Source organism: Struthio camelus, chromosome 12 (genome assembly GCF_040807025.1).
Source record: "Struthio camelus isolate bStrCam1 chromosome 12, bStrCam1.hap1, whole genome shotgun sequence".
Lineage (NCBI taxonomy): Eukaryota > Metazoa > Chordata > Aves > Struthioniformes > Struthionidae > Struthio > Struthio camelus.
The window spans coordinates 1216651-1240889 of record NC_090953.1 but is presented as its reverse complement, the minus strand read 5'-3'; the positions used below and the strand labels follow the sequence as shown (position 1 = coordinate 1240889).

Sequence of the window (24239 nt, the reverse complement as noted above, 5' to 3'; positions counted from 1 at the left end):
AAGTCGTTTAGCAATGTTAAGATTATTGCTATTCAGCAATATTAAGTTTATTGCTAGACACAGTGGAGAGTATGTCTTCGTAACCTAAGGGCAAAAAGTAGTATTTTAGTTGCTATAAATAGAAAATAAAAAAAGCCAAGTGGCCTAAGTAAGTAACCTAAGAGAAGAAATGCCAAAAAGTTAACACCAAAGTTAACGTGCATAAAAAAAGACTTGTTAAAAGTAAGCGTTGCACAAAACCCCCCTCTTAATTGGTCCTGAAAGCAATTTTACCAGTTTCTGTCTTGTAAAATGTCAAATATCAAATCACTGGAACTAGATTTTTCGTTTTATCATGTCCCTCTTGTAAAATCGGGAGGAGAAATTAAAGCATCTAAAAATTGCTCATGTCCCTTACCAATAGGTAATAAAATATTTTTGATGTACTTGACAACAAAGCAGATCTGCTTGTGTGTCTGAACTTTTCTAGCGCTCTGATTCTACTTTTAGGTGACAGAGTTCCTTATATAAAAAAATTATGTTCCAGAAGCCTGGGACTCTACAACGGCCTGACCCCGCGATCGTTCAGTAGCCTGTCAGTGTATGTTTCCAGTCATGCTTAGAGGGAGGGAGGTTAGAGGGGAAGACGTTTGGTAGAGTTTTGGGGGGGTTGTTTAAAGGGTGGGATGGAAAGTGGATTGACAGGGAGTTTTTCTATAGCAATTTTAATATGCTGAAAGCATATTCAAAGTCATGATTCTCACGCTATTTATTTGGCATCCCCAATGAAACTCTAATAAATTGCTGAAATAACACTGTCTCTTTGAAGATATAGGGGTAGGGTTGTCTGCAAAACCTACCAAAGGAGCATGGCAGGTATTCCACCAATTAGCTTGTTCATTTAAGCTGCAGTTATAGCACACACAGCTTAAATTTCTTTGTTTTTCTGCATGTATACTTTGTCACTGAATATGAAGTAAAAACATTAGCAATAAGTGTAAAATATACATTTTTAGAATATCTGTATAATAAGTGTTGCTGCCTGTTTGCTTAGGCTGGTTTGGAGAACCGTCAACTAGACACAGTAGACTTGTTTTTAAAAAGCAAGGAAAATCTTTTCAGTCTTTCTGCATCCTGCTCTGGATCTGAACAGGCTACTGATACTGCATCCCAGTTGTACCTGAAAAGTAAGTAAAATACTTTAAGCAACGTTTAAGTTTAAATGTAATTACCTTTCTATTTGTGGGTTTTTTTTTTTTTTTTTGTGATAGCACATTGACTTGCCTGTTTTCTTGTACATTTGGATGATGCTATATTGTGGCTTCTCTACTCCTGGAAAATAAGAGAAAAATGGTGCATAAGGTGTGTTTTTTGACTGTGTTCGAATATTGGCATCAGTATTCTAAGCATTTTGATGTCAACGCAAAACATGTAACATTTTTTGACAGATCTTAGAAGATTTTTGGTAGTATACCTTTATGAGTTCTAATTTAAATTTTATGTGAAGTAATCGATCATATGGTAGAATGCAGGTGTTTTAACTTTTATGTAAATATTGCAGATGTGGAAGAGCTGAGGCCAGCTTTGAATTTGCTTTGGTCAGCAATCAGAGAAAATGATTTGGAGACTCAGAGTAAACACTTTTCGGAGCAGCTGCTAAACCTCACATTGAATTTCCTTAACAAACAACTTGAAGAGATTTTTTTGCATACAGAGGGTAAGATTGCTAATTTTGAAACATGTAGTAATACAATATGTCATTGTTTAGATGAGTAAGAACATCTCAGTTTTTAGATTGAAAGCCTGAATTTGCTTAGAATTAACAAAAAACCTTGGGCTAGAGTTGAGTGACTGAAAGGTGTTATTTAAGGAGTAAACATGAGAAATTAGTCCGAATGTAGTATGTGTGTTAGCCTGAACAGCTATGAGATAAAGCCTTTTGATCAAGCTTTCAGATCAGACAGGATACTGTCTGTATGGTCATAATGGGACTTCTAGATGCATAAGAATGAGAGGATTGGACTTCAAGGTTATCACTGTATGCTTAATAGTAGTGCACTTAAATGGCTTGGGTTTGGCTGTCAGCTGCTCATTCTTTTCTCAGAGCTGCCACTTGAAATATACTGGCAGAAGTATTTCTGTGGCTGAGGAATGGAATAAATTAATTCAATAGACTGATACAGCTGAAAAATAGCCTACCAGGTAATTTTTTTATCTGGAGCCTTCCCATTCTGGTTCACTGTATAAGGCAAAGGATGACACAGAAGCAAGAACAAGCATCTGACGGTGTGTGCTGGATGGATGTGGGAACGAGTGACTGTTTAAGCTATCACTACTGCTGAAATGTTGCGCTTTGAGCTACAGCTGAAAGGTTCAAGAAAAGAGGAAAAGCTGGAGTACCAAATTTTAAAATGACAGAATTCCAGAGGGCAGCTGACTGGCATTTTCCCTATCTGTTCTCTTCCTTTCCTGAAAGATTTTCTCAGTGTCGCAGCTTTGAGGTTATCTTCCAGTTTCCAAAGTGCTCAGTCTTTGTTTTGCTAGAGAAGAGCTATTGGGGAGCAGGGTGACGTGTCCCAGTGTACAGTGCGCTTTCCTGCTTTTGGAGTCTGCGCTTCTGTCTCAGTGGTGCTTTTTAGTCTGTGAACCAGCAGGCTATGCATCTGAAAGCGGAACTGATTTCTTGAGACAGTAAAAAATGCAGGCCATTGCTTCTTATTTTTAATAAACATTTTTTTCTGTATGATTTTTAATAGTCTTTGCTTCTTACTACATGAATGTTATGGTAGAATGCCCCTGTGTTTTTAAGGACTCATCTGACTAATAATTGATTGGATTGATTAAACGTTTCGGTTGTCATCTGCTAGTCTCTGAAGGGGCAAACAGATCAGTGTAGGCAGGTGGACCTCTCTGGAGCTCTGGTAGGATTGTGACTGTATTCCAACGGTAGCGGTCAGTATTAGTACCTGTTCAGAGCTGATGTCTCCTTTCTGCTGAGGTGAGTTTAGTTTATTAAAGTGGGAAGAATGCGTTGATAAGCAATAAGAATGCTGTATTGTTAATTTCTGTTTAACTGATGTCTTGGATGTTCTCGACAGAACTTGATGAATACCTGCAGAAGGCTGCAAATATTTTATCAGATTACATTATTGACCTTAGAACATTTATGATCAAGATTCCTCGACTGCAGACAAATACCATACACATAGGAAGTGATCTTGATGAAGACATGCCTACGATAGAGGAAAGCCAAATGTGGGAGAAACTATCAACAGAGGTAAAAATGAATAATCAATTTTCAGGTATTATTATGAAATGTATTGAAGGAAATGCTTAATATGAAAATGTCTTCAAACTATTGGGGAAAAGTCAAAATAGGGAGCATAAAGATAGTAACATTGTATATTAATTGGATCAATTTGTTCCAGAAGTATTTTTCTCTTTTAGGAAGTCATTGCTGACGCCATTTTAAGCAACAAAGTACCAGAGGCCCAGACCTTCTTCCATATGCGTCAGCATCCTGCTCAAAGTATTCAGGAATTTATTCAGACAGGTTTGAATCTGGTCTATGACCGTCTTCTGAAGGACAATACCAGAGAGGCCTCAGAACTTTTAAGAAATATGGTGAGAGTTATTCAATAAACATACTGATAAATCTAAACACTCCTTTATGACAGATGAAATAAAATGAATGCTCAGTGTGTTGGGGGGGGAGGTCTTAGTTTTCTTGTGGATGTTATGACTCTACCGAATGTATTTTGTACAATGGAAATGAACAAGTTTCTAAGAGCTGGTTTGATTGCTAGTATTCCTTCAGAACTTAAAGGAGGGGCACATTTATGAATGTGTGTTGACTGACGTCATGACCAGAGAAGCGTAAAGGTGATTGTGACAAGTTAAGTAGCAAAGGATACAAGTTTTCTATGCAAGGGTGCTGGTGCGATCACAGAGACCGCTGGGTTATTACATCATCTCTAGTAGTTTTATTCAGGTGTGAGTGAGGGCAGTACTGAACTTGGTCTGTTCCATGTGGTGAAGAGAACGTAAGCATGCTTGTAAAAGGTTCTGTGCTTTGGAAAGAAAGCAGATGTATTTATTCTGTCAATGTACAGCTGCATTTGTACAGTCTGCGTACAATTAATATCTTCTTTTTTGTTAGGGTTTTGATGTGAAGGAGCAATTGCATAAGATATGTTTCTACACAGTTGATAAAAGTGTACGAGATTTGTTGGTAAGTGTAGAAAAGGCCTTTTTTGTCTGTCTGATGTTCTCAGCTCAGAAAACTTAAATTTTCTGTATTTATGCAGAGAGGAAACATTGTATTGAGCACGTTTTCAGAATGGGAACAGACTGGTTTTGTCTCTTCATCCATGAAATACAGCTACTGAAACATCGTTGACATACCTATGGTCTTTTGTATTTGCAGTTAAAGTAAAACTGGTTGAAGTGTCATTTCTTTCTTTTGGTTCTGATCTACTTCTCATCTACTTGCACAGAGTATCAAATCCTGGCCCTCTTGAAATTTAAATAAACATGTATTTACCTCAGTGCATCCAGCATTTTTTCCGATAGTTGGTTAACTCTTTACACTTGCAGGGTCATTTACAACTTTAATAGATGATAACTAGTGAAGAATTGTAATTGAAACTAATACTTTAATTTGAATTAAAGGTGAAAGCTTTACAAGAAGAAAATTATTTTTCTGAAAAAGAGATGAAAATGATAGACTTTGTGCATCAGGTTGAAAACTTTTACTCAGAATCCTTCCAAGAAAATAAAGAGATTCAGTCTCTTTCCAGGTAATACGGTTTATAGATTTTAATTATTAATTAATGAAGTCAATAGGCTTTTAAATGTGCTGACTTCTGGGTTCCATATGATTTACTGCACTAACAAATGCAGTGTTCTGTAATTTCGTTTGTGTGACACAGGTCTTCATTTGCAGAAGTAAGGGGCGGTATAGGAACTGATGACTTTTTTCATGAATGTAAAAATTGCTGTCATGTTCTTTCCAAACTAAGTCATGACTTACTCTCGTTATTGCAATGGAGATCTTCTGCTCATGTTACCAATGTAAATGAAGCGTTTTTAATAACTAAGGCTATTATTAGCATTGTTGATCAAGTGAAACATACTGAGGTGGAATATTTACTCTGTTTTTTTGATATATGATATCCATAATATTGCAACATAGTGCAACTTAAAAAAATCTCTTAGCAAAGGAATGTAATAATTGTAAAAATATTATCATGCTTACTATTTCATGTGTCAATTTTGGAAAAAATTATTCTTTGCCAACCGCTTTTATATGCACTGTCAAACTCTTGACTGAAGTAAGTCCTTCTACCACTTGTAGAGTTCTCTTCAAAAAGGAGCTAGCAAAACTTACTGATCCTTTCATCATCTCTTGTTTTTTAAAGAGTAGTAGAAAATGTATTAATGGAAAACTTCATTGCAGTTTCACGAACTGGAGAAAGGAACAAGACTTTTCCATACATACAGCTGTTCTAGACTCGTTCCTGAATTGTGATAGACGTCAGGTTCACAATAGAGAACTCAGAGTGATGTTTAACTGGGCTCAGTGGTGGGATGAGCTTGTTCAGGAAATGATTCTTCTCCCCAGAAAAACACGCAAAGGCAAGTACTCAAGTACTAAAGAGTTTAAGAAATTGTGAATTAAAACCTTGAGTGTCTTTGAAGTAGTAGAGTGCAATTGTGTTGGAGTGGCGTTGATACAATCAAAGCTGTATGTTACCACAGTAGGTCGCTTATTTTATATCAATGGAAATGGGTAAGTTACTGATTCAGTCAGAAGCAAACTGTTTTGTCCTGTTGTGTTTTGACGGCCATTTGTGTTTTTCCTGGAGAGAAGAGGCTGGAACTAGCTGAAAAAGACTTTTCTAATGAGTTGCTATTTGGTGTTAATGAGATAATCCTCTGTGTTTTGTAAAGCTGGTTACAGTGTAGTGCTATATTTAGCTTTTCCAACATAAAGCTCTAACTAGCTATAACAGTATATTTATCTCAGCATCATCTTTGCAAAAGGAAATACTAGCTCATTAAAAATACATAAACGGGTAAAGAAATGTCAGTATTTCCCTAGATAGTGTTTGTTTGTGATGGTTTCATCTTTTTGCGTGTTTTTTTTCTTTTAAACGCAGAATTCAAGACCTGTAATCCTGAGGCTCTTTGGAGGTACCTGACAGCTCAGCATGATTGGCTTAATCTTTGTTCATGGATTGAAGAATCTGAGCCCCACCAGACTTTGTGTGGACCAATTAACTGGCCCCTTCTGACTCCAGACATTATTGACCGAAACATGTTATGTAGTGGCTACATGAGAAATGAAATATTAAACAAACTGGCTAGGTATGTTATACCTAATTTTCTATTAGGTTATACTAATGTGATGTGTTATACTAATTTTCTATTTTACGTGGAGCCAAAATCAAGTAGTCGTATAAAGTACATATTAATAGAATCTTTGATACATATTCATTTTTATATAGTATTTGGTGACCTTTTTAAAAACAGCACGAATTCTTTAATAAATTTAGTCTTATACTTGCACTTTCAATACTCTGAAAACAGTAACAAGCAGGGGAGCCGTCAAAATCCTCCCATAAAGGTTATATTCCTGCTGCCCATTTTAGTGCAAGGGATAACGTTGTAAATGTAGTATTTCACTTTTCACGCCTCGTTCTCTGCAGTGAACTGTAGATATGGGTGGAGTGCTGTCAAACTTGGTGTATTTTGGCATGTTATGTTTGCCTCGGTAATGAAATAACTACCTAGAAGCAAAGACCTGCTTTATAATTTTGAACTAAAACCACATTTCAGAACTCGTGAAAGACAGCTGCCTAATCAGTGTGCATGCTTTTTCTTTTTTTCTGATAGAAATGGAATTTTTGTCCTTTCTGAGTTGGAAGATTTTGAACTTCTGCTCCAAAGATTGTCTTACCTTGGAGGAGTAATGCAAAATCCTCACCCTGTTCCAAAATACAATGCTAAAAGTGGTTTGGACTTCCATACTTGTTTTGTCCTTCATTGTTTAGAACATAATTTGCAGTATCTATTATACACTTACTTAGACTATTACAGGTAGGAATGCTTTATTCATCCATCGGATTACATGCTGATTTAAATAGCAGAGCACAACTTTAATAACTGTCATTAGAAATTTTCCTGTGATCTTGCTGCTTGGCAAGAAAGACTGTAATCGGTGTAATGCTATAAGCAGTGCAATCTTAAGTGAGCCAGGCCAACTTGTTCTTTAGAAACTCCCTCACTTGAGCGCAGACATGGGTTCATTCTCAGTACATTGACAAATAAAGGAATTCTTGGTTTCCATCTAAACTAAGATTGGCTGGGGTTTGAAGAGGAGAAAGTTCCAAAACTCAGTATTTCTATCTGAATACTTTGCATTTGAAGAATACTTTGCATTAAAAATTTCTTAGTCCTAATGCCAATCTAACAGTGCAAGTGGGTAAGAAGGGAGAAATGAGACAGAAGAAAGCCTACAAATCAATTAAACCGGTTGCATAAAATGTTCAGACTATGCAGATAATGGTTTTTATGAATTAAGCCCCTTCTTTGGGAAGCGTTTAGGGTTGTCAGCTTGGGAAACTACTGCTTTCATTTAGAGAAGCAATTTATAGCATTTTTGGATGCTCTTAGCTTTTAATGAGCATTACTGAGGCAGAGGATAGCGATTTCTGTGAATGCATATTGTATTTTCACTGTGCTGCCACTCGTCTTGTTTCCAGTTTGACTCCTTCAAACTGTCCTATTTTGGATAACAAGGAATTGCATGAAGCTCATCCCTGGTTTGAATTTCTCGTGCAGTGTCGAGGGGTTGCCGGTAGCCCACGAGGTAGGAGGCTGGCCTCACCCATCTGTAGTCCAGTGTTTAAGCTGCTAACCAATTATTTGGGACATCTGGGTTTATTGCTCTGTTTTGCTGCAGAGCAATAAACAGAGCAATGTTTATGTCTTTTTGACCATAATAAATCATTTATGTGTGCATCAGTTCCCCCTCTCTAATATGGTAATGACAATTTCTGCTTAAGCCGTTGCGAGTATAAATACATAAAGATTTTGAGGCTGTAGATGCGTCAAAGTTGGTTTGTGTATGATCATCATAGCCTCCGATCTGATTTAGTAAAAGGCTGAGCAGGAGAATACATAAGGAAATGCATACACATAGCCTCCTCTAAATCTTACGGTGCATTTTGGCTTCTCTGCACCTTGGATTATGTCTTTGCTTGGACCAAGACTTTTTTTAGTTCATGACTGAAAATCAGTATTCATTTAACTCTTTTTAAAAAACCTTTCATCTTTTGTAGAGGCGCGCATTAACAGGTGTAAGAATGCTGATCAAGTGAAGCTTGCATTTTTTTCAGAAATTACCAGTATTGGTCATTAGTAAAGCAATGCAAAAATGCGGGACTTGATGCAACTCAATCTTTGTAGGTAAAACTGTGGCTTGATATCAGGGAAAACTTAATACATGGAAGGGCTTATCTGTATTTGTGAGTAAATAAAGAAAAGCATCACAATTAACAACAGAGAAATAGAAAATTCAACTTGTTTCTTAGTAGTAGAACAGTTTTAAGCATACATTAATAATACTAGGTTTTTCTGTGAAATTAAATCTCACTTTTCTTCCTTCTAGATCCAAAGATGATTTTTCAGGCTAGTCTAGCAAATGCTCAGATTTTGATTCCTAGTAATCAAGCCAGTGTGAACAGCATGTTACTGGAAGGGCGTACACTATTAGCACTTGCAACCACAATGTATGCACCTGGAGGTATCGATCAGGTACGGTGTGCAACAACTATTGACAAGTTTTTGAAGAAGTTCTCCCTTGATGTTGAAAACTGAAAGGACTAAGGTGCTAAAAATGAATACACAAATGACATTATATAATTTCTTCTCGTACAAAAATATGGGTTTGGTGTTGCATATTTCGTTTTCAGTTGACTAAATGTTGCTTTCACAGTAGAGTGCTTCAGAAAGTTACAGGGTTTAGAAATAGCAAGGCCTAGTGGATGTAAGTTGGATTCTTCAACTCCTTCATAGCAATTATAGCTGAGAATGTTTACAGACACTTGTATTCTTAAAGTAGTTTTAGTTTATGAAAAGATTTTCAATAAACGTTGAAAATGGGCCTATTTTCATTAGACCACTATCCCCTTTTAGAGTCATTTTTGGTTTTTGACTAAATGAAACAATGGGTAATTAGTCTCCTTTTCTGTTTGAGTCTGAATAGATATTATTCAGCTTCCATTTTTTTTCTTAAACACTAAAAATCTGGGCACACGTCAGAAACTCTTTTGCCCACTGCTTACGTTGTGCTAACCAATTGTTTTGTGTTATAGAGATTAAAAAACACATAATAAAAACTCATGCAGTAGAACAGATTTCATTAATGTAGACAGCTTTGTGATATATAGCAGAGTAGCCTAAAACTGCAGTTATTGTTGAAGGTTTGTCCAATATAATTTATAAGTATTTTTCAGAATATTTCTTCTGTGTTGTTACTATATGCCGAATTCCTGCCAATTTGATAGTTTGGCACATTCAAAGATCATTTTATTATTCTCTTAATGCAATTATTTCTTTCTAGTGAAATAATTCTGCATCTTTTCAATATAGGTTCTTCAGAATGAAGACATGGAAAGAACTGTAAGGAAAGTTGATCCACAGCTCTTAAAAATGGCATTGACTCCTTATCCCAAGCTCAAAGCTGCTCTCTTTCCCCAGAGTACTTCTCATGGAATTTTGCCACCTGACATCTCTCTTTACCATCTTGTTCAGGTATACACATTTTTTTCTTAATAGAGCTGTTTGACAGAAGAAAAGTAAACTAAGAGAAGTTTTTTTTTTTCACCTAAATCCTGGTGGGCAGGGGCAATGTTGTTTTCTTGGAACCCTTCACTGGGTGCTAAAGCGAATAGCTTTATTCTATTTTTTTAACTACTTTATTTTATTTTTTTAATTTATTTTGTAAATGGTGTCTCAGTACTAGTCCTAATGAGTCTGGCATTTTTTTCTGCAGACGTATAAAGACATCTGCAGTGTTTAACTTCAGCAGCGGTTGTGTGTGACAGTCCTAGAATGTCAGAAAAATAATATTCCTGCTGTAATTGGTAGCCAGGTTGTTTAGTATTATAAAAATTAAAATGTTTTAAATTGTCTAAGGGAAATTGAAATTTAGAATTGAAGGATAGCATCTCCTGGAATTTTGTGACAAACATTTCTGGGCAAATGCCTTCTGCTTGAAATGCGTGGTATGAAATGACAAACTGATAGCTGGAAGAAATACTATGAATTATTCGTTATTAGGAAAGTGGTAGCTTTGCTAAGATTACAGTTCAGCAAAGTACTTGAGCGTGTTCTTTCCTATTTCCTTAGACCAAAGTCTAAGCGTTTCTTTGCCCTTGGTTGCATTCTGGTCCTATATCAGTAGATAAATACGTGCTTTTGAGAGAGAACTGCACAAGATACAACGAGCAGCGCAGGCAATTCTTAATTGTCTGCTGCTGTAGCTTCCTGAAATATTCTCTAGTTTGATCTGATGTGAAAATTTTAAGCTGACTGAGTGTATTTTGTGTCTAATCTTTCAGTCATTAGTGCCCTTTGATCCCACTAAATTGTTTGGCTGGCAGTCAACAAATACTCTTGCTTTATCAGGTATGTCGCTCTCCAGTTTTATATGTTTTGTTAGCCTCTTTACTTGGGGTAAAATACCTTTCTGTGGTGTCGTTTGGCTGATAGACCTACTCAAAGGGACATTCCTTTTACAAAAAACCCCCCTGATTTTACTAAAAATTGGCTTTGAAATTAACTCATGGCTAGATGGATTGTCTTTTTTCCCCTAAGCTCTTCACAGACAGAAATTGTTATAAAAGTACTATGAGGTAGGAAAGCATTATTTTCTTCTTTTAAAGGCAAATTGAGATCCTAAGAAGAAACGATCTGACCGTGGCTGTTAGAAAAAGTTCAAGTTCTGTTTTTACAATGAGAAGTGGAATTCCCGTGGGATTGGGTGTGTTGAGGTTTAAATTAGAGCAGGAGAGGTATTTGACTGTCATCCTGTGTTCAGTAGCTGAAAGCCGTTTCCTATGTTTAAATCAACTGTTTACCAGCTCATAAAAATGATGATGTTCTTTCTAGATACGTCAAGTGACTTTCCCCATTTTTCTTCCCCTGAACTGGTGAACAAACACGCTATAATGGAACGACTGGATTTTTTGTACTATTTGCACCATGGACGTCCATCATTTGCTTTTGGTACATTTTTGGTCCAGCAGTTACTAAAGAGCAAATCTCCCAAACAATTGTAAGTCTTCTAAAAAATGGTATTTGGATCGTTCTTTTGATGTTACAACCTAGCACGCAGAATGACCTTAATCCTCCTTGACAGCAAACAGGAGTGGTGTGCAGTTCATCCCAAGAGCACAGAATGATGTATGATTTACATGTTAACCACTTGAAATATTAAGTGTCCTGGAAATCCATCCAGTCTAGCATTTGCTAGCGTAGAAATAAAATATCACCTAAAAGAGAGTGAGCTTTAATTTGAATTGCTAAATAATATCCACACAATGAAAGCAAGGAGTGAAGGTGAAGACTGTTCCAGTCATATCAAACACAGGTAGGCTTTTCTTCTAGTGAACTGAGCTTCTAGGTCACTTTGTAGAAAAAGGATGCCACTTTGACAATTCCTAAGAATGTTACTTTTTCATTTAAAATAATAGGAAAGGTAATATACTGGAGATTGAAGAAATTAACTTTTTTGGCTGGGGCTTCAAAACCATACGTTTAAAAGGATGCGGTCGAATTACATGTCTTGCTTGGATATATAAAATTTGCTCTAAAGATAGTCAGAATTACTGTACCAGTGACATCAGAGAAGAAATCAGCATTTGTTTCTAGAACGTCTTGTTTGTGTACTAGTCACTGTGTGTTTCCTTTAGTCATTTCCATACAAATCAATTTTTCTTATGCGGTTAGCTAAGATTTGGGCAAAAGGGAAAACTGCCTTAGTGTAGATTGCAGTAATTAATATTTTAAGGCACGATGAATTTAAAATGCCTGTCAGACTCGAGCATCCCTGAGTTTTCCAGTTACTAGTATGGAAAGATTTCAGACATCCAGTGAACCAGCCACTGTTCTGAAGCCCTTTGCAGTTAATTCAGTGAAATACACAAATAAATTTCAGGTTCTTGATGCTGCAGTGCTTAGATTGTAAATTCTGCAGTGGAACATTTTGTACTAAAAACTACTGGCAGGGGTTTCATACGATTAATTATAGTGTCATTTGCATTGACTGTAGTTTTTATTAAAGTTTATTAGATTTTAAACTCTGTGCCTGTCCTTTGAACGTTTATCATGTACAAGGCTTTATTCTCATACCTGCGTTTCTTCTAAATGTGAAAATCTTGGTTAGTAAATACGTCCCGTGCTACCTGTGTGAGGTTAGTGATCTTTGCATGTACTTATTTACGTGGGAGATATTTGTATTTGACAGATAGTTGAGAACCATATGTATTAACTGGTGTTCTTTTTGTTCTAGGATTCAGCAAGCAGGATATGAAGCCTATGTTTTAGCCCTTTCTTTCTTTCATATACCTTCAATAGGAGCAGCCTGTGTTTGTTTTCTAGAATTGCTTGGTCTCGACAGCCTCAAACTCAGAGTTGATATTAAAGTTGCAAACATAATTTTCAATTATAAAACTAGAAATGAAGACTCTCAGCACAGTCCAATAAAGGAATCTTTTGGTAAGGGTGTCTTTTGTTTGTTTTAAAATTGGGTAATATACGTTGATTGGGATGAGAAGCAGAGAGGGATTAAAAGATGGTGCCTAATGTCTCAAGAAGAGTAAGATGATTCTTTGAAGAGTTAAGAATTTTGCTGTTCTTATGTTGCTGCTTCTTACTAATCTTCGAGGTGCAGCTTGAACCTGGCATAGCAAATGAGGCAGGAAGACTGCAATATGATAAGCAGTCAGAATTGCGGTAGTCTCTAATGGATAGAGTCAGACAGCTGTCTAACAGCTCAGTGTACTGTTTTAGTAAGGTGCATCTTAATGTTGTAACATAACCAGAGGATTAAACAGAGGGACATTACCAAATCTTTTCTCTTTCTTACTTGAATTCTGTCTTACGACTGTATTAAAATCAGATGTTTGAAACGGGAAAAACATTAGATTTGTCCTAGGAATAACTTTAGAAAGTTGGATTCACAGTTCCATAAATGTTTTTTTGTCCTGACTAGGAAACTAGTGGGATTAATTTCCATTTTCCTGATAGTTCTAAAAATATGTTGTTTAGAACTATAGAACAGGCTTGTTTAAAAAAAAAAAAAAAAAAAAGTTTAGATGATTTGAAAGCTGAAATTCTTGTTCCAAAATCATGTAGGCACTTTGTACCTGACTTGACATGCTTACTGAAGTGTTTACCTTAATAGGACTTGAGCTTCTTGTTTACTCCACTACCTTTGAAAATATTTCTGCCAAAATAGCATTTCAGAAATAGTAATATATTCTTTCAAACAGTTGAAAAGTTAACAAAATTGGCTGATGGTGAAAAAGCAGCAGCAGCGGAAATTCTTACCTGCTTAGAAGAAGCCTTTTGGGATGCAATTGAGCATCAAGGAATAAAGAAGTGAGTACAATACAATTTAAGAATGTTTCTATGCTGACAAATTGACACTGAACGTTTAATTTTAACATTTGTGTGTTCAGGCATTATTAAGGAAATCTCTTTGTATTTTATTGCAGTAAGCTGAACAACAGAATCTGAATTTAGCATATAATCCTTGTATTTCAGATGATGGAGATAATAGATGTATATTGGTGAGAATGCAGAAGTGCAGTCAGCATTTGAAAACTTACTGCTCCGCAGCACTCTTGGAGCACCCTGGCTTAGGAGTAAAGATTGTTGAATTATTTTCAAAGCTTCTCTTTTCAAGATTGGTCAGTGTACCTGCCTCAGTAGGAGAGTGCACGGAGTGTGTAGCATGGAAGCTCCTGCAATGGAATCTGATCTAATCTATAGTGAAGTCAATGGAAGTGCTTGTGTTGGCATTTGTAGGCAGTGGATCTCAGGCCATATGATCAGCTTACAATTATTAACGTCTGATACAAATATCGTGTCACTACAGCTGAGCCTCGAAGACTTGTTCTTATGTCTCTTCTTTTTCCCTTTTTTATTTTTTTGTTTTCTCCTTTTAGATATATGAAGGTAAAAGCAGAAACGCTGAATTAAAGTTATCTTTAAATTCCATGCAGGACGTCTAATGACTCTAGAAGGCAGTGGTCTTTGGTAATGCAGTTCTGTAAACTCCATAATACCAGACTGAGTACATCGTACCTAAAGGAATGTGCTAAATCCAACGACTGGCTGCAGTTCATCATCCAAACCCAGTTATACAGCTACCAACCAGATGAGGTAAGCTAACTGTCTGTAATACTAAATGAAGATAGATTTTCATGCAAGGTCGCTCTTTGATAGTGCTGGTCTTAAAAAAAAAAAAGAGAGAGAGATAAAGAAAGAAAAAGAAAAGAAAAAGAAAAAAAAAGTATTCATCTTACGAAAGGATATCACATTGAAGGGAAAATATTAAATTGAAACCTACTCAGTTACCATTGAGTTAGAACTTGTCTCAGGATGTTTGGTATCTCCTGTTTGTGATTCCTTTACAGCTGGGTTTCTCCACTTTTGTACTTTTCCCTACTAATGCAAGTCGAAGAAAATTGACTCAAGGGGGAACTGATTCTTCAACAAATGGAATAAAATGCTTCTAAGGGCATGAAAGCTAACTATCAAAAGAGATTAGGAAAAAGCTCCCCATTTGAAAAACTGTATTTGTTGTTATTAATCGTTAGTCAGGAAAAAGCAGAGAGAAGTGATTTCAGTGTCTCTTTCGGGTGAATTGGACACAAAACTACTTGCCAAAAAGAGACTTCATTTTCATTTTAAATTTACTTATTATTATCACATGTTCATATTGCTTTTGTAATTTTAATTTGTTTTTTAAAATCATTTAGTTACTAGTTTTTGTATTGGAGAGGCGTGTGTTCCATATAATAAAGCAACTCGTCTTTCCTTTCAAAAGTTAAGTCAATCTTTTATGTTAAGATACGGAAGCATTTCAGAATCTGAATCTTTCACTTTTGTTATTGAGCATAATTTAAAAAGTAATAAAATACTACCAATATGTAAAAATTAATGAAATTTAGAAAAAGTAAACTAAAAAAGCTAACTGTAAAATCCCAGTTTAGATGATACTCAACAGGCCTGGAATTTTAACTTGGATCTCTTTGTTACTCTGTCTAAAAAAAGAAAAAGCCGTAATTTTAGAAGTAAATAACCAGACACTAGAATTCCTTTTGGTGATACATTGTTAGCAGTACAAGATATAGTGAGGATGAAAGTGAACGTGACTAGGAAGCATTTTACCTTCATGTGAAAGAAGGCATTTTGATATTTTATTATAATAATTCACACCCGCAGAACACTTCTTGCTCTCTAGCTCTCCAGAAATGTACTAAAAAATTTGAAGAATGTTTTGTTTGACTTTTCTGCAAGTACTTAATACTTCCTGCCGCCTCCTCCTCATTCTCTTTGAATCTAGCTCTGTACAGATGCTTTTGATTCTGTTTTCCCAGGTCATTTCTATCCTTCAAGATTTCACTCCCATTTTACAAGATCACTTGACACTGGCATTGGAGAAGTTACCGTTTTTGTGCCCTGATGCAGGCAGTCCTCAGAGCGGTGCTACCAGTATGTCCGAGAGCAAAAATGTGGATAGCCTGTTCCAAATCCTTTTTCAATGTCAGGGGAACTCCAACCCTTCATGTTACCTTTTGACTGAAGGAATGAGGCATCTTGCTCCCTTTCTGAGTGTATTAGCAGCATGTTTTCAAGTGAGTATTAATTAAGTTATTTATCTTCTAGATGTATAAATAGTAAGTAAGTGACAATTTAGACATTTTTATTGCACGTAATTGTGTGAAATGGTAAATATGTAGGTTGCATTCATCAAGTTTTTCTCAAGTCTGATAATTGTTGTGATTACGATGACATTTTGGTCAAGTGATGTATAATGAGGTAACATTTGTCTTCTGGTTATTATGAAGCCATTGTTTTTGTCCCTTTGGCAGGATGCCAACATTATTCGTTGTCTCTGTGTTTGGATAATTACTACCGTGGATAATGTTACCAGAGCTGAAGCAACAAACCATATTCAAAGCTCAGTAGAAAATCATGAATGGGATCTTCATGACTTATCAATTATCTGGAAGGTGTTTTTAAGAAAGGGAAAAAGTAAAACACTGATAAATGGCTTCCAGCTCTTTTTAAAGGTAAGGTCACGTCTTTTTAGCAGTATCCGTGACTGTATCTCAAGTCTTCCTTGGAGAGGAGGTTGCCTGTAGATTCCCACTCTGGCTTGCTATTTTTAGCTTGGATAGCTTGTGAGTAATCCATGAAAAGTCCTGGCCAAATAAGAAAATCTTTGGATGGAAGTTCTTGCAACTATTACAAATGTGCAAATCGTACATCAAGCTTGCATGCTATTTTAAATAAAACTTCATTGTTCTGGCACTGAGGAACACAAATTCTTAATTTATTGATGTACTTTCCGAAAAGAATTACGGCCTGTTTTTGTATCTTAAAGGATTCCCCTTTACTGTACATCCTGGAGATGTATGAACTATGTATGGACTGCAAAAAATACATTGAAGCTAAAACCAAACTGGACAAGTTTCAGACAAGTCTCACGGAAGTAAGCAGAATTCCTTTTCTGTAAATGTCTTTGCCTAGGTCTTCTCGTGTTAGAATGTGATAGACATCCAATGTCATATATGAAAATAACGAAAAAGGGTAGGCTTAGAATAGTCTAGGAGCTAACCTGTGGAGTAACTGTTTTCAGCAGATTCTTTTTATTCCTGGCAATTGATGGAAAAATGTTTTTGACCATTTGTTCAATACCTGCCTTGCATTTTTTAAAATCGTTTAGTTTTAAGTTGATATGGGCAGGCTGAAATACGTTTTGTCCACCCTGTGTGAGCAGTTTACTTTATGTGAGGGGTGGCACGGACTCAAGCAGGACCACTCACTGGTGGCAAATTGAATTACTTGCGGTGAGTAAATGTGGGATAGTCTCTGTTCCGCATTGACTAGAGCGAATGAATATTGTGCTGATAAACCGGTATCTTACAGAGAATATCCATTCACGACAAACAACTGTTCTTGAATATGTTCCGAAGTTTCTGAAAGGAGCTTTGATGCTGCTGTAGTTTTGACAGTTATCAGAAACTGTGTAGACTTGACTTTGAAAACAGCTCAGTGAACTGAATTACAGTTATGCAATCCAATTAAAACATGGATTCAGCAGTTGATTTTTAACAGGACTGAAGTGGTTCCCTGCTCTGTTCCTTGTTTGTTTCATGCAGATATTTTCACAAATTGTTTTGGTTCTTTCCCTTCCATCGCCGTTTTCTAATTTACTGAATGTCTTAGTGACTAACATTCCGTGTCATTAGTGGTTGGTTGTTTTACTTCCTGCAATTCGAGCTAAGACTAGATCAGTTTCCCTGTGTGCCCTTCGATATACACAATGGATATGCTTATAAAGCATACAGCTATATGGCAAGAGCTGTTAGAATCTAACAATTTATTTTATCTACCCATTTCTGATCTTTGCATCTTTTATCTGCTCCAGGAGATTACTTGTACCAGGAGTAATTGGTGGTTACCCTCTCATAAAATCTACTACTTTCAGATTAAAGGCAAACACATATATCAGTGATGGATCAGTGCCACCTTGGGGATGCCGTTCATTTGTTAGAGGAGTTACGTTTGGTACACTTCTGATTTCTAGTGTGATCTCACCAAAATGGATAGAAATGAATCTGTATATTTGCTGCAGAATATACTTGCAATCCCCCCCGCCCCTCCCAGAGCTTTAAAAATCTTTTCATATACACAGCTGAAAACAGCAGATGAACCAACACCTTCACAGTTACCTGTGCAATGGTTGGAGTCGCAAGCGTTGTTCCTTCTTGAATTGATGATGCAGCACTGTAGAACGGAATATGAATTGGGAAAAATCTTACAGCTGTTTGCTGCAGCAAATAATCTTCTACTTGATGGTAAATATCACCTCCTCTACTAGATGATCTTACTGCTTTAACCCAATGACCACACAGGATAGTTTGGAATGATTAAAAGTGTTTACTTTAAGTCTATTTGCAGTATTTTATTCTTGTGTAGGAATTCATGTAACAAGAATTGATCCTTACAGTGAATTGCAGTGGATAACATGTAATTGCATGTAATTTTATTTGGGAGAACAATTAAGGGCAAGTGTGTATTGATGAGGAATGCACAGGCAATCTACAAAAGTATTTTGGTTGCAGGTTAAGAATATATTTGCAGTCCTGGGAAAGCTTTAGAATGTTAAATCTGCACTCCTCTGGCCAGGTTGCATGCTGAAATAAGTAACAGAATTTCCTTGGGTTTAAAAACTAACTGCCTTTAATTGTTTATACTCTTTTAAAACAGGCCCGTATGTGAAGAAACTTTGTGCACTCAGCGAGACCCTGCAGGATTCATCCATATCAATTAATCGCTCCATCCTAACCAGTTACAATACAGAGACATTTCAGAATGAGTGCAGATCAATTCTAGAGCAGCTACAAGAGAAAGGAATGTTCTCGCTGGCTCGGAAGGTAGCAGAATTAGCTGAATTGCCCGTGGACAATGTCGTTACCCAGGAGGTACAGTATAGTTAAATAATGATACTTAATACTGCTATTGTTGGCAGTATTAAGAATGTTACTTCTCAGCTTTTCCAAAACACAAATTCTCTTCAAAACACTTTCTATTTGAAATGCAAACACAATAAAAAAGTTGGCTGCAAGTGGCTAGGCTCCAAAGGACAGTGGAGTTCTCTCTTTTCTCTTGCAGTTTTTTTACTCGTTGTATACAACCAGTTTTATTTGGTGAGAAAAGCAGATGTACTTGTTACATATTGGGACAGTAATCTGAATTCATTTTTGTAATATTCCGGCCATTCAGTCTATATACTTTTGAAATATTTGAGTACTTATCAATAACTGTGAAAGTATTGTTCAAACCTTCTATGAATTTTGCAGGTTCTAAGAGATCTACATCTGTTAAGAGATACTGGACAGTGGCATCAAAACCAGACAAGAATTGAATTCTGGAAAAAATGTAATGACAGCTTCATGAAGAATTCCATCTCCAGAAGAGCTGCATCAGATTTCTTTTTGAATCAGGCAAACACAGTGTTTGAATCTTCCGCTCATGAGAAGATGAACGCCATTATGGAGAGACATCTGTTGCTTACCCTAGCTGGCCATTGGCTAGCTGGGAATGACTCAGTGTCACTGGATAAATTAGAAGAAATAGAGAAGCAGATCTGGATTTGTCGCATCACACAGCAAACCTTATCCACCTATGAGGAGTCAAGCAAATCGAGATTTGCCTGCCATGTTTTAGTGAACAAGGATCTCACCTTTGATAACTTAGCTAAGGAGTTTTCTTTTTCAAAGCTGCCTGTTCTGAACACGCCAAAATACTTAAAGCTAGAGGGCTTTGCGTTCAGAGAATCTCAACAGACCCTGACTAACGATGAAGAGGAATCACTCAAGTTTCTAATTGGACGCCTTCTTGATGAAGGAAGTGTCCATGAAGCCAGCCGAGTTTGTCACTATTTCCAGTTCTACAACAGAGATGTTTCACTAGTATTGCACTGCAGAGCTCTGGCCTCAGGGGAGGCTGGTCTAGACAATTTACACGCAGATATTCAGACTATCCTCTTAGCGAGAGAGAAGACAGATGAGAACAGTGCATCTCAGCCAAGCAGAGTCCCAAGCAGTAAGTAACACTTAACCAGTTCAGCCACTTGACAGATAGTACCGCTGTCAGGGTTCCACTGGATTCTTCCTCTTTTGTTACAGTGTTGTTTTGCCCAAAATCTCTGCAGGAGGTAGGGTCTTCCTGACGGTGAGTTATTGACTTGGTTCATAAATCCTCTGTTGAAAGGAATTTGAAGCTTTGTGATAGACATTGGCTGTATGTGCTTCAAGCGGAGTGTTTCTTTATACAGTTTCTGTAATCTCTTAAACATTAATTTTTTGTAGATCACAATTCAGTTCAGGTAAAGTAGTATTGTACAGTTCTGTAATTATTTATGATCCTGCTTTTGGAATACACGCTGTAGTAAATCTTGAATGTCTTTCTAGAGCTGAAACATGGGAAGAATTTTAATTAATGTATTTCTCTGGACTCTTTGTACATTATAGTGGTGTTAGTCTTTCTTATTTGCAGTAAGGCTGAAGCTAATGGCGTTTGTGTGTAAAGTACTGTGCAGATATATATAAGTCTAAATAAGAGCCGTCAACTGGAAAATTACTTTCTAAAATTAACAGGTATGATGAGGCTGAATAGACTAGAATAAATGAAGCCTGAGCCATAAGACTGCTCAGTGCATATACTCGCTCTCTTATTCTTAGGAATTTTGCATCTGAGATATTTTTATGAATATTTTGGAGCGTTTGTGTTCTGTCACGTTGTTTACACTCTAAAACTTGACCAAAAAATTCACAGCTGCCATGAGTTCAGTCTTCAAGGACTGAGAAACTATTGCATATTTGCTACAGATCTGTGGAGTCTTTCTTCAGGTATACACCTTATTATTATTCTCTGCCTTAATAAGAAAGGAAATTATTGTATTTTTGTTTCCAGCATCAAGCTTAGAAGACTGGACACACATTGTGGCTCCTCCAGATGATCCTGTTGTTATCAGTCTGAAGACTCTCATAGATGAATGTGTCCATGGGAGAAACTACTGTAGACAGGTTCTCTGCTTATATGAGCTTTCTAAGGTGTGTATCTAATAGCATTACAGGAGGAACAGTAGTGGCTTAAGCTGGGCTGCAGAGGTTTGTGGAGGAAAGGACAGAGAGCGTTGACTAAAGTGTTCAGCAGCTGACTGAAAAAAGCTTAGGAGGGAGAAATTACCAAGCCTTTGCGTGGGTTAATGGCCAGGTGCATCCTAGGTAATAAGTGTTGAAAGGAACTCGGCTCCTAGATTCTTCCCTACCCCCTCACCTTGCTCCACTAAGCCAGATTCCAGCCTCTTGAATGTGTCCCTTTAATGTGCCTTTTTTATAATCCTTCAAAAATATGTTGTTCGTCCAGTACCTTGCTTTAGGCCTTTGTGTTGGAATGCCTTCATACTCACCAGTGATTCAGAAGAGATCGCAGCTGCATTAGGAGTTCTAGCACAGAAGTGCTCTGCAGGCTCTACACTGTGGCAGCTCTTTACCCAAAGGCTGCTCAGAGCAGTGCCTAGTTAGTCCCCAGTGGTTTGGCCCAGACAGCAATAAGAGCAGTAGCAGACTATATTTCTTGCTGCCTCCTGTTTCACAGCCTTTGTGATTGCCTGCAGCCCAGCTCTGCTGTTTTGCCAGAGGATGTGTGCTGAAAGTATTAGTGTCATCTTGTTTGCAGAGGTTCTTAGGTTTTTCTGCAGTGTTTTTCAAGTCTTGAATGTTCAGAGTGAGTACTTTAGGTTTGAGCTAGGGAAGAATTAGTTGTATGAATGGCTTGTTTCCTTCTTGTACTACCCCTAGACTTCTCTGAAGGTGGATGGCCACGCTTTTGAATTATTAGATCACTGAGTCTATCGCTGTGTTTGAGTTACATTTTTAGTTTAATTTGTAAATTTGTAATGTTGTAATATGTTATAGCAGGCTAGCTGTGGAGCGTTTTCAGAGCCTCACCAGTTCCCCTTCCAAATGCAGCAAGTGCAAAAAATAGAGTATCTTTTGCACTGAGAATTTGTGGTATGTAGAGATCAAGAAAAGTAACCTGATAAGTGAAACCGTTATGTAATAAAACACAATTCTTGGCTTGGGAGGAAGTGTAGATTCTCCTCTTGCTTTTAGCTATTTTAAATGTTAATGTTTAGTTTGGGAAGGCATCTCTGTCCAGGACAACAGCTCAGCACTAACCTTCAAATAGTAAGTGCTTACATGCCGTCTGGAGCCGGAGAGCATTAATACTGAAGATATGCAGATGAAGGCACTGTTAACTAGTGTAAGGACAGGTTGTATTGACATCTTTTGAAACTGAGTTTTATCTGAGTTTCTCCTCAACTCCCTTTCTACATCATCAGTAAGATGGCGTGCTGTTGGTCAATATGCATTCTGTCACTGGAATTTTAGCTGTGTAGCTTCCTCTGAATGTACGTATGTTTCTTAGGAACTGAACTGCTCCTACAGTGAAATGTCAGCCTGTGACCCTGAAAAAGTGCTTCGAGCGATTCTGTCATCCCACCAGCCAGACAGATGCAAGAAAGCTCAGGCATTCGTCACCACACAGGGTCTCCAGCCTGAAACTGTGGCAGAGCTGGTGGCTGAGGAAATCATGCAGGAATTGTTGGTGTCTTCAGAAGGGAAAGGTAGTAACTGGGCCTGATCTTACATTTCAGCTTTTTTGGTTTGTAAGTACGATGTTTGTGTATCCGAAAAAAGTGCTTGCTCTCATTGAGCCCTAAGTATCATAGTTAACGTTTTCAGCAGCATTATAGAGCCTTATGCGAACATTTATTTTTAGTTGCTTGTTTTGTGTCCAGTGTGGTATTGCAATAATTACGGCTTTATTCTTAATGGATCTAAATTTAATGGTAAAAAAGAAGTGCTGTTTTGGTTTTTTAATCACGGTCTTTTCAACCTCACATCATCTGACTTGGAAAGACTCATGTTAACTTCTTTGTAAAAAAGCATGGCCCAAAGATTTTCCTTTTTTTTCTTCATTGTGAAATCAGAGAAGATGTTCTTCAACACAGTGAGAATTTATATGAAGCGCTTTTTTAAACTGAGTAACTTTGTAGTTATTGTTGCGACAAAGTTAAAGTTCCTTGCAAAACAAAGAGCCATAGGGTTGAGATTCATGAGACCAGGTGTGCCGTTCTCTGCCCCCCCTCACTTGCAGCCTTGCGCTCTTGCTGCTCACCTCGCATCAGTTCACTTGCATTAGCTCAGATGGTCTGTTGCACCTCCTTCAGAAGATTCAACTTACTAACCAGCAGAAAAGACTTCTGCTGAGTTAGTGACTCACACTGGTTCATGGAAGAGCATGAGTGTCAGAGCCACTGCAAGGGATGGGTTAGAATTGTGCTGTGTAAGGGAGAGGAAACTGCTCCTCTTTTCAGCAGCAGCAACCTATTAGATTTGTGAAATAGTAGCCTTAGTGACAGTAACAATACCATTGTTCAATAGAATTGCACTGGATTGAATTGGCAAGAAATAGTATCTGTTTCTTAAATTAAAGCAGTAAGATCAAAAGCGTCTTTGGAATGATTTTAGTTCAAGTCCTAGGTCGGTCTCCAGACTGAGGTTATATTGTTTATATTTTTTTCTGTTAATGTTGCTAACCTCTCCTGAATATCCAGCACTTGTGACATAGCTCTCTCTCTGTGTGTACACACAGGACAAAAACAGGTTTTGAACCCTGCAGTTGAGAGTCAGGCATTCCTACAGCTGGCTAAGCTGTGCAGAGATCATACATTGGTTGGCATGAAATTATTGGATAAAATTTCTTCTGTGCCACGTGGGGAACTATCATGCAGTAAGTAAATAGCAAATAATACGGGATGTAACTTGATTTATTAAATTAACTTTCTAGGTCTTTTGTTTCTAAAGTCCCTTGGACACTTGGTAGCTGTATATATCAGGGAGATGTAATTAGATTTACAAAATGCAGCGAAGGAATTTTTGGCAGAGGAGATATTTTACTGATTTATTTAGATTGATTTTTCAAAAGACTTATTATGAGAAATGCAACTCTGAGGATATGATTTGAGCATGAATTGTCTCCTGAATACTAACAAAAGGAGAACTGGAGAACTTCCCATACTTTTTTTATCCAGGGTGGTGAGAAAGAGCATCTTCTAAAACACCTTCTTTAGAAATGAAAACATGGCTGAAGTTAGGGTTGAAACTGTTGCATTAGATTCCAGCTATAATACTGGAAATGTGAAAACCTTTTTGAGGAAAACAGATAATTAAAAATGCCATTTCACGTTTCTTGTAGTCTTTACATCCCTAGCAGATTTGCCCTGTTGTCGGCACAGGGACTAGCAAGGGGACAGCTTTTCCCCTTATTTTGTTCTGTTATGTCATACAGTGTAAAATGGATATTAGTATTTTCATGTA

General features: G+C 37.1%; 1 protein-coding gene across 2 annotated transcripts in view; it reads left to right on the top strand.

Moving 5' to 3' along the window:
* SPG11 (SPG11 vesicle trafficking associated, spatacsin) overlaps nucleotides 1-24239 on the top strand; it is a 36584-nt gene that overhangs the window by 6244 nt on the left and 6101 nt on the right. The window contains exons 8-33 of one of the 2 annotated variants that reach the window (XR_011143670.1): nucleotides 1034-1166; nucleotides 1541-1696; nucleotides 3078-3256; nucleotides 3427-3603; nucleotides 4139-4210; nucleotides 4651-4778; nucleotides 5438-5616; nucleotides 6141-6348; nucleotides 6877-7080; nucleotides 7746-7852; nucleotides 8654-8799; nucleotides 9637-9798; nucleotides 10608-10674; nucleotides 11158-11323; nucleotides 12560-12765; nucleotides 13542-13650; nucleotides 14277-14436; nucleotides 15657-15914; nucleotides 16152-16352; nucleotides 16667-16774; nucleotides 17981-18143; nucleotides 18556-18770; nucleotides 19149-19893; nucleotides 20764-20903; nucleotides 22285-22525; nucleotides 23515-23652. Coding sequence is in view for 1 of the 2 variants with exons in the window: in XM_009686368.2 (XP_009684663.2) it covers nucleotides 1034-1166; nucleotides 1541-1696; nucleotides 3078-3256; nucleotides 3427-3603; nucleotides 4139-4210; nucleotides 4651-4778; nucleotides 5438-5616; nucleotides 6141-6348; nucleotides 6877-7080; nucleotides 7746-7852; nucleotides 8654-8799; nucleotides 9637-9798; nucleotides 10608-10674; nucleotides 11158-11323; nucleotides 12560-12765; nucleotides 13542-13650; nucleotides 14277-14436; nucleotides 15657-15914; nucleotides 16152-16352; nucleotides 16667-16774; nucleotides 17981-18143; nucleotides 18556-18770; nucleotides 19149-19893; nucleotides 20764-20903; nucleotides 22285-22483; nucleotides 23515-23652 (4726 nt within the window). In the remaining variant the exon portion in view is untranslated. The remainder of the gene's footprint in view (nucleotides 1-1033; nucleotides 1167-1540; nucleotides 1697-3077; nucleotides 3257-3426; nucleotides 3604-4138; nucleotides 4211-4650; nucleotides 4779-5437; nucleotides 5617-6140; nucleotides 6349-6876; nucleotides 7081-7745; nucleotides 7853-8653; nucleotides 8800-9636; nucleotides 9799-10607; nucleotides 10675-11157; nucleotides 11324-12559; nucleotides 12766-13541; nucleotides 13651-14276; nucleotides 14437-15656; nucleotides 15915-16151; nucleotides 16353-16666; nucleotides 16775-17980; nucleotides 18144-18555; nucleotides 18771-19148; nucleotides 19894-20763; nucleotides 20904-22284; nucleotides 22526-23514; nucleotides 23653-24239) is intronic. The other variant, XM_009686368.2, reaches the window with a different exon arrangement.